General features: G+C 47.0%; 1 protein-coding gene across 1 annotated transcript in view; it reads left to right on the top strand.

The window, feature by feature from the left end:
* The window catches only part of LOC138979078 (uncharacterized), a 20305-nt gene that overhangs the window by 1246 nt on the left and 9059 nt on the right, over nucleotides 1-10000 (top strand). The window contains exons 2-7 of the mRNA XM_070351890.1: nucleotides 128-282; nucleotides 1577-1810; nucleotides 3979-4159; nucleotides 5018-5126; nucleotides 6080-6281; nucleotides 7958-8109. Coding sequence (XP_070207991.1) covers nucleotides 128-282; nucleotides 1577-1810; nucleotides 3979-4159; nucleotides 5018-5126; nucleotides 6080-6281; nucleotides 7958-8109 — 1033 coding nt within the window. The remainder of the gene's footprint in view (nucleotides 1-127; nucleotides 283-1576; nucleotides 1811-3978; nucleotides 4160-5017; nucleotides 5127-6079; nucleotides 6282-7957; nucleotides 8110-10000) is intronic.

Raw genomic sequence — 10000 nt, 5'->3', positions numbered from 1 at the left:
TGCGCGGTCGGATTGGTTGAAATTGAGGTTTGTTTGTAATGTCAACCAATCCAAGCTCGCAGCTGTCTTACACTCGGTTGGCAACTATCCCGCACACACCAGTCCTGATTGTCTGCGTGTCAAACAGTGGGCATCTGTCGAGGTGAGCCGCTGACGGATATGGGGAAGCGGCTTCAGCTGTTGAAGATCTTGTCCTTGACCTTGCTGCCCATCCTGGGGTTATGGGCCTTCACCGTAAACAGTCTGTCGGACAGCATCGAGGGCAAGTCGGACATTGAGCAGGTAACTATGGTAACCATCCGTCAAAGCGATATATAGGTAAGAGGAGGATTTGATTGATGGGTTCCAAAGAAAAAGGGCCAGCCTGAAACCTAGCAGATAGCCATGGCGACAGTTGGTAAAGAGAGAGAAGAGAAGGTGGTAGGAGTTGTTCGCTGGTTTGCTTATCGTAGGCAAAGTTGGCATTAACAAGTCGGACATTGAGCAGGTAACTATGGTCACCATCCGTCAAAGAGAAAAAGTGGGCTAAGGAGTAGGTTGATTGGTACCTTACAAATTAAAAATGAACAGGTAGTCATAGTTACAGTTGTAGTTCATGGTGGAGATCGGCAAGTTCCTGGACAATATGCCATATAATTGGAACACTGGATCGTTCTCCTCTTTCTGCCCGTTAATGCTTTTTGTTGTCTTCTCTAAGCATTTTGTTGTTGCCCGCAGACCCAGTACGCTTTACAATTCAGCGTGGATATAGACATGTCCCTGAACCAAATAAATAAATAAATGAATAAATAAATCTGCAACTAATGTTTCAAACGGGGGTGCCTTTTTCCACGACATTATTGATCAAGCGTTTTGTTATTGCCCGTAGACCCAGTACGCAGTGCAGTTCAGCGTGGATGTGGACATGTTCCTTGACACACACAAAACCAAACTGCAACCAATAGTCTAAACAGGGATGACTTTTTTCCATGACATTACTGATCAAGCGTTTTGTTGTTGCCCGCAAAACCAAAGAAAAACCCAAACAATAACAACAAAACATGAACTGCAACCAATGTTCCAGACAAGGGGTGCCTTATCCACGGCATTACCGATTCAAACATTTTGTTTCTTGACGGCAGACCCAGTACGTCGTGCAGTTCAGCGTGGAGATCGGCAAGTTCCTTTTCACAATATATTTAGAACAATTTTTCTCCCGTTTTTACTCTCCAATGTTTTTTTGTCGTCTGTGAAAGCGATTCTACTCTAATCATTTTGTTGTTGTCCGAAGACCCATTACGCCGTACACAGTCATCAGCGTTGAGATTGGCATGTGCCTTGACACACACACATTCAAACTGCAACCAATGTTCCAAACATGCCTTATCCACAACATATACTAATTCAAACATTTTGTTTTTTGCCCGCAGACCCAGTACGCCGTGCACTTCAGCGTGGAGATCGGCAAGTTCCTGGACCGCATTAAACACACACACAAGAAAAAAAATTGTAACGAACAGCAGCTCATGTTTCACACAGAGGTTTTGTCCTGTCATATTCCCTCGACATTATTGATCAAACATGTTGTTGCCCGCAGACCCAGTACGCCGTGCAGTTCAGCGTGGAGATCGGCAAGTTCCTGGACCGCATCCAGCGAGAGCGGGACATGTCGGTGCTGTACCTGAGCATCCTGGGCCCGGAGACCAAGACATTCCTGATGAACGAGTACCTGCTGACGGACCAGGCGGTGGACCAGCTGTCGGACTGGCCGGAGAACAACGAGTTCTCCGGCATCTTCGCTTCCAAGGCGACCTTCAAAAAATTCCTGAAGGTTTGTATCTGCATGATGGCGTGCAGGGATGGGTTGGGTGTGGTGAGTGGTTATGGAAGTTGAAAGAAGGGGGAGGGGAGTGAACGAGAGGGAGAGAGAGAGTGAGACAGACAGACAGGCTCATTGAAACAGGCACAGACAGACTGGCACAGACAGAGAGGTAAAACATGACATTGAGAGAACAAGACAGACAAACAGAGAGGGAGGGAGAGAGAGAGAGAGAGAGAGAGAGAGAGAGAGAGAGAGAGAGAGAGAGAGATAAAAAGAAAGAGAGAGAGAGAGAGAGAGAGAGAGAGAGAGAGAGAGAGAGAGAGAGATATCACAGTAAAACAGAGAAGGAGACAGGCAGACAGACAGACTCAGAGAGACAGGCACATACAGACCGTACGAGAGAGAGACAGACGGGCAGAGACCGAAAGAGACAAACTGAGAGACAGAGAACACAGACAGACAGATAGAAAGACGACAAGTAAAGCAGTCAACACACTTTCAAAACGTATATCCACATTCTAAAAGGCCTTTACGAAGTTCCCTCAGATGACAATATAGCCGTTGCGATATAACCTTCGTGGTTGAAAACGACGTTAAACACCAAATAAAAAAAGAAAGATGACAATATAGACGATGTTCGGAAACAACTTTAGCTGGGGAGAAAAAAAGACGGCAAGCAGACCCGCGTGACATTGTTCTAGCGAGCGGCGTGTTGCTACACGTTGTCAGCGAGCGGCATGTTGATACACGTTGTCAGCGAGCGGCGTGTTGCTACACGCTGTCAGCGAGCGGCGTGTGGCTACACGTTGTCAGCCAGCGGCGTGTTTCTTCACGTTGTCAGCGAGCGGCGTGTGGCTACACGTTGTCAGCGAGCGGCGTATGGCTACACGTTGTCAGCGAGCGGCGTGTGGCTACACGTTGTCAGCGAGCGGCGTGTGGCTACACGCTGTCAGCGAGCGGCGTGTGGCTACACGTTGTCAGCGAGCGGCGTGTGGCTACACGTTGTCAGCGAGCGGCGTGTGGCTACACGTTGTCAGCGAGCGGCGTGTGGCTACACGTTGTCAGCGAGCGGCGTGTGGCTACACGTTGTCAGCGAGCGGCGTGTGGCTACACGTTGTCAGCGAGCGGTGTGTTGCTACACGTTGTCAGCGAGCGGCGTGTGGCTACACGTTGTCAGCGAGCGGCGTGTGGCTACACGTTGTCAGCGAGCGGCGTGTTGCTACACGCTGTCAGCGAGCGGCGTGTGGCTACACGTTGTCAGCGAGCGGCGTGTTGCTACACGTTGTCAGCGAGCGGCGTGTGGCTACACGTTGTCAGCGAGCGGCGTGTTGCTACACGCTGTCAGCGAACGGCGTGTGGCTACACGTTGTCAGCGAGCGGCGTGTGGCTACACGTTGTCAGCGAGCGGCGTGTTGATACACGTTGTCAGCGAGCGGCGTGTGGCTACACGTTGTCAGCGAGCGGCGTGTTGATACACGTTGTCAGCGAGCGGCGTGTTGCTACACGTTGTCAGCGAGCGGCGTGTTGATACACGTTGTCAGCGAGCGGAGTGTGGCTACACGTTGTCAGCGAGCGGAGTGTGGCTACACGTTGTCAGCGAGCGGCGTGTTGCTACACGTTGTCAGCGAGCGGCGTGTTGCTACACGTTGTCAGCGAGCGGCGTGTTTCTTCACGTTGTCAGCGAGCGGCGTGTGGCTACACGTTGTCAGCGAGCGGCGTGTGGCTACACGTTGTCAGCGAGCGGCGTGTGGCTACACGTTGTCAGCGAGCGGCGTGTGGCTACACGTTGTCAGCGAGCGGAGTGTGGCTACACGTTGTCAGCGAGCGGCGTGTTGCTACACGTTGTCAGCGAGCGGCGTGTTGCTACACGTTGTCAGCGAGCGGCGTGTAAGACACGTTGTCAGCGAGCGGCGTGTAAGACACGTTGTCAGCGAGCGGCGTGTAAGACACGTTGTCAGCGAGCGGCGTGTAAGACACGTTGTCAACGAGCACGTGTAAGACACGTTGTCAGCGACCACATGTAAGACACGCAACTCAATAATAATTGGCCTCTTTTGTCACGTGGTTTTGCTAGCCCTCGATTTTCCAAGGAAAGGCAACTCTTTGCTGCCCATAAAAACTTGACAGAGTTATTTCCGGAACTCGTCTATTAAACAACCGCATTTATCTTTTTCCAGGATCACCGCAACGAGCTAGACCCAAGCAACTACAACATCTACGTGGAGATGGATTTCTACAACTTCCTGATCGGTCGCTTCGTGGAGTGGATGTACGGTGCCATCAAGGAATCCAACCAGGCCTCCATCTGGAAGATCCTCGTGGCCTATCAGAAGATCGTGACTGGAATGGAGCACGTTGGTGAGTAGATGGATGGATGGATGGATGGATGGGTGGATGGGTGAGTGAGTGAGTGTATTGGTGGATTGATGAATTGATGGATGGACAACCAGGCCTCCATCTGGAAGATCCTCGTGGCCTATCAGAAGATTGTCACTGGAATGGAGTACGTTGGTGAGTGGGTGGATGGATGGATGGATGGATGGATGAATAGCTGTGTTAATGGGTGAGTGGGTGGGTGTATTGGCTGATTGATGAATGGATGGATGGACATCCAGGCCTCCATCTGGTATGTGTCTTGGTGGATGTCTCACGTTTACGTGTTTAGGTTATGGTTTACATATCCACAACTTGCAGGAGGGTTTGGGGACTGTGTGAATGGTGGCCGCCATTATCTGTCTCAGGTATTCCATTGGGCGGGTAACGTCAACGTGCAACATGCTCAGAGAAAATGTACTTCCACAGAAGACAAAAAGCATTGAAGGGTAGAAACGGAAAAAAAATGCTTCCAAATATATTGCATAATAGGCCCAGAGTGAAGGCAACACGTTTAATGGGGGAGGGAGGGAGGGGGGGGCACAAACGTCGGCAAGAAGACTACGCAAGAACGACCTCGCCCAATAACAGACTGGCTTTACGACTGCGACCATGAGTTCGATCTGTGTGTTGATCGGTCTAGTAAAGCAAGCCACGTTGTAGCGGAGTTTTTATATGTCCAGTCCACGTCTTTTTTGTCTGGAAGTTCACCCGCCCCCCTCCCCCCTTTCTAACAAGTGTGGCCTTCACCTTGGGCTTATTAATTGTGCATGGTGATCACCGGGAGGAAGGGGGGGATGCATTTGTGTTACACGGTAAGGATATACATGTTGTAATTTGCAGGTATTGAGAGATCGCTTGGAACCGTGTTTTACGTGGAGGGAGGGTTCCCCAATCAGAAGATCTCCGAACGATACAACAACAGGGTCAATAACTTCAAGGCCAACTACAGGTCAGTCATTGTTTCTGCAGAGCTCGCCCAAGAACATTCAACTCCGCTTTGTCCACCTACGTTCCGCTCCGTTAACGTTGCTGCAGCAGCTGGTTGGGCTATTAACCCACACACGATAAGGCAGCTGGGTTATTTGTGCAGATCTTTGGAATGAGGCCTTTTATATTTTTTAAACCAGTTATATGACGGGAAAAACCATCCATTTCCCTACCATATTCAGTAAACAGGTGGATTTTACTCCAAAGATAGTGTCTATACAGTTAAACAAAGAACACAGAAACTCCCGACAAATCTAATTCACAAAAGCATAATTTTCGCGTTTGGATCGACAAAAAGTCGGAACAGCTGTGACTGAAAAAGATTTTGTTTGGGGAAAGGACAAGCAATTAATTCTCTATCCATAACAGCCAGTTTTGGCAATCTATTTTGTCTAACATTGACGTTATGGGATGCTGAATGGTGTAGGTGTTATTCACACAGAAGCCGTAAAAAGCGAGTTTGAAGCCGTTTTATTGGGTAATGGGACAAAAACAAACGGTACATTTGTATTAATTCTTAAGGCATTGCCTTCATACTTTCAGAGATTAGTGCGAACACCTGTGCATGTTTTAAAATACACACGGAATCACAATAAAGCATACACTCCGCTCAGCTAACCAGAATGACTGTTACAGATCTGCCATGCTATATTTTTCCATATTGCACACCCCAACTACCAATCACAGTAAAGCACACACCGGCTCAACCAATCAGAACGCCCGTGACAGGTCCGCCGTGCTGCACTCGTACACCGTGGACACCCTAACTACCAAACACAGAAAAGCATACATCCGCTCAACCAATCAGCATGTTCGTTAAAGATCTGCAATGGTATATTTTTACATATCGCACACCCCAACTACCAATCACAGTAAAGCACACACCGGCTTAACCAATCACAACGCCTGTTACAGGTCCGCCGTGCTGTACTCGCACATCGTGGACCCCATCTTCCAGGAGGGCGTGACGGCGACGGGCACCAACCTGACCGCAGTGATAGAGATGTTCCGATGGCAGATGCAGAGCTCTATGAGCACGAGTGCTTCTATCGAGAAGGGGCAATGGTGGTTCGACAACATGACGCTGTATCTCGACACTCTGCTCATTATCCAACAGGTAAAATGATGCTGATTTGGTAAGAGCAGGAAGCTTTGATTCTTAGCTAAGGGTACGTGAACGCACGCACACTATCTCGCGCTCGCATACACGCACACATGTGCGCGCTGGCGTACGCATGCACACACACACACACATACACACACGTACGCGCACACACACACACGTACGCACACACACACACATATAAACACACAAACACATACACACACACACACACACAGACATACCCACACACATACCCACACACACATACATACATACACACACACACACACACACATACACGCACGCACACATACACACACACATAACACACACATAACACACACACACACACACACACACACACACACACACACACACACACACACACACACCATGTGCTTTGTATGCACCTAAGCAAAGCATTTACATCAAGTGAAGCCGATGGCAGCCTCAATATTTTATTTTTGAAAGGTGGTGTGTTTATTGATCCCCCTCCCTCCCCCCTGACTTCGTTTAGCTAAGGGAGATAATCTTTGCAGCGGAAGGAGCTCAATCCTGAAAGTCGGTCAAACGACGCTGGTTGCCCAGCAGCAGCAAGTGTAGCGCTTGGAATTCGGAAAAGTATATTATCAAAAGACGTTATAGAGCACACAAAGCAGTTGGCATTTCCAAAGATACCGTTCTGAAAAAAAAGATCTGGTAAGGACAGATAACATAAGATAAGTTAAGATATCTTTTCTTGAGGGTTAAAAAATAAGCATTTTGCACTTTTTTTCTGCATTAAACCATCGCCCAAAGTAAGGAAAACAGATTTTAAATCTTATTTACAATGTAATCAACAAATCATCAACAAAGATATGTTGATGACCATAAACATGTGCAATCAAAAACAACAAACGGAACAATCGTTAACAATACATTTGTGTTTAGCATAATAATTTGTTTAGTCGTTGCTTGGCTAGTTAGTTATTGAAAGATTGTATGGTTACTGTATACCCCTAAACATATAGTTGCTTGTGGCTCCGGGTCATTCTCTTGGATAATCACGAAGCAGTCTGTGTGGGGTGTTAATTGAGAACAAAAACCTGGGATCGTAATGTTTTTGTTGTCATGAATTAACCGTTCCAGTAACTAACCATTCTTGTTTTTACATTTAGTCAAGTTTTGACTAAATATTATAACATAGAGTGGGAATCGAGATGAGGGTGGTGGTGTATTTTGTGAAAGTTGAGGCAGCACTGTCACGCCCTTATTGTTAATTCAAATTGATTGAAATTTTGGTCAAGCAATCTTCGATGAAGTCCAGACTATGGGATTGAATTTCAGCTTGACAGCATACAAATTAGTTAATTAGATTGCTCATTAAAGTTATCATTAAAATCGATTTTTCACAAACAGATTTAAAAATGATTGAATCGTGTTCCTCAAGATCTCTTGAATTCATAAATATATACATATTTCATGTTTACTCTAAAAAATATGCTCAGTATAACAGAAAATAGGTTTAAGTAATAACTGCGTTCGCACGCTTGGTTTTTAGGTGTGGTTAGTCGAGACTATATATTAATATGGTCTCGGCGATTACTGTTTTTTGTGTGTTAATCTGTTACTTTGATGCCGACAGCTTGACGAAATGTTTTTATATTGCTTCACGCGACTTCTTTATTTATTTATTTGTTCTTATACAGGATCTGGCCAACCTGATCAACGGAGAGTTGCAGAACATCATTGACGCTGAGGGAAAGAACCTGACCATCAGCGCGTGTTTCCTGGTCATCGTCTTCCTCATGTGTCCCCTCGTCATCTACACTGTGGAGGCACTTACCTCAGACATACAGAAGTCAGTGATTCACAGAGAGAGAGAGGGGGAGGGAGAGAGAGAGAGAGAGAGAGAGAGAGAGAGAGAGAGAGAGAGAGAGAGAGAGAGAGAGAGAGAGAGAGAGAGAGAGTGTGTGAGAGAGAGAGAGATAGAGAGAGAGAGAGCGAGAGAGAGAGTTCTTTCTTTATTTGGTGTTTAACGTCGTTTTCAACCACGAAGGTTATATCGCGACGGGAGAGAGAGAGTGAGAGCGAGAGAGAACGAACGAACTTTATTATTATAAAGAGAGAGAGAGAGAGAGAGAGAGAGAGAGAGAGAGAGAGAGAGAGAGAGAGAGAGAGAGAGAACGAGGAGAAAGAGGTAGAGAGAGTGGCTTGGGAAGAGACACGACATCGAGAGAGCGAGAGAGAGTGTGTGTGTGTGTGTGTGTGTGAGAGAGAGAGAGAGAGAGAGAGAGAGAGAGAGAGAGAGAGAGAGAGAGAGAGCGAGAGAGAGAGAGCGAGAGAGAGAGTTCTTTCTTTATTTGGTGTTTAACGTCGTTTTCAACCACGAAGGTTATATCGCGACGGGAGAGTGAGAGCGAGAGAGAGCGAACGAACTTTATTATTATAAAAAGAGAGAGAGAGAGAGAGAGAGAGAGAGAGAGAGAGAGAGAGAGAGAGAGAGAGAGAGAGAGAGAGAGAGAGAGAGAACGAGGAGAAAGAGGTAGAGAGAGTGGCTTGGGAGGAGACACGACATCGATGAAACTGCCTTCCAGAGTTCTTTTCGTTATTAGATAAGTAAGATATGCCTAAATTCTGGTGCGCCCGATCAAAATCTCTGTCAGAAAAAGACAACCTCAACAACGTCAATGATGACGATGTCGAAACTAATGGAGATGATGATGAAATTTATGATAACTGTCGCGGATCTCGCTGATCAAACTCGTTCACTCTTATTACTGTATTTCGGCACAAACGTTGTCTCCACAACACTGATGCGTTTGCTCTTCGCAGAGACACTCCAAACGCCCCTCACTCCTTCTTCACCCCACCCCGCTCACGTCATATTCCCCATGACGTCAGAATCCTCCAAAACAGCGTCATTGCCCACGCAATAGAACACAAACAAAAAAACACGTGGAATAGACTGTTTGGACGCCTGAATGCGGCAATAACTACAACCGTCCAAAGGTTGTACTAAATTGTGTACTTTCTCCATTCATTCGAGAGCATTTGTTTTATGATGAAAGTCGCTTGTTCCCTTCAATGCTTGTTGTTCTCTTAGGTGCCAGGAGACTGGTTCCGTATAACTCTCACTCTCCATTACACACGTCGTATGCATTACGAGTGCTAAGTTACTTCCCTTTGATGATCAGAACCTGACATTCCTGACATAAGTTTCGTGCAGCCAGTAAACTTCGCCAAATAAGTTAAGGCTCAAACAGAAGACGGGGACTACAGATACACGACTGTAATAACATGTTCGTGCACTTTCACATCTAAAAGCAATATATACAGTGGAACATGTCTGAAGAGACCAGCCAAGGGACTGAGAAAAAGTGGTCTCTTTGGACAGGTGGTCTGCTTAGACAGGTTCGCCATTTGGCAAACTCTCATCTTCCCAGAAACACTTGAACGTCACACACACACACACGCAAACCTCCCGCTGCACAGAATTTTTTTCACGTGTGGAAGTCACTCACAAAGCCACTCATACAGACACACACACAACACACACACACACACACACACACACACACACACACACACACACACACACACAGTTGTTGCTCCACTGCTTTCTTGCTCAGCCATGCGGATGGTCGGGTGATGTTATAAGATAAAGAAAAAACCGCTCTGCACTCGTCACAGACGAGTGATTGCAATTAGCGGTCAAGACGCCCGGGGGCTTACGTGTGGCCAGGATGTTT

This window comes from Littorina saxatilis, linkage group LG10 (genome assembly GCF_037325665.1).
Source record: "Littorina saxatilis isolate snail1 linkage group LG10, US_GU_Lsax_2.0, whole genome shotgun sequence".
Lineage (NCBI taxonomy): Eukaryota > Metazoa > Mollusca > Gastropoda > Littorinimorpha > Littorinidae > Littorina > Littorina saxatilis.
Note: the sequence above shows the minus strand (reverse complement) of the source record. Positions and strands in the feature narration are given on the sequence as shown.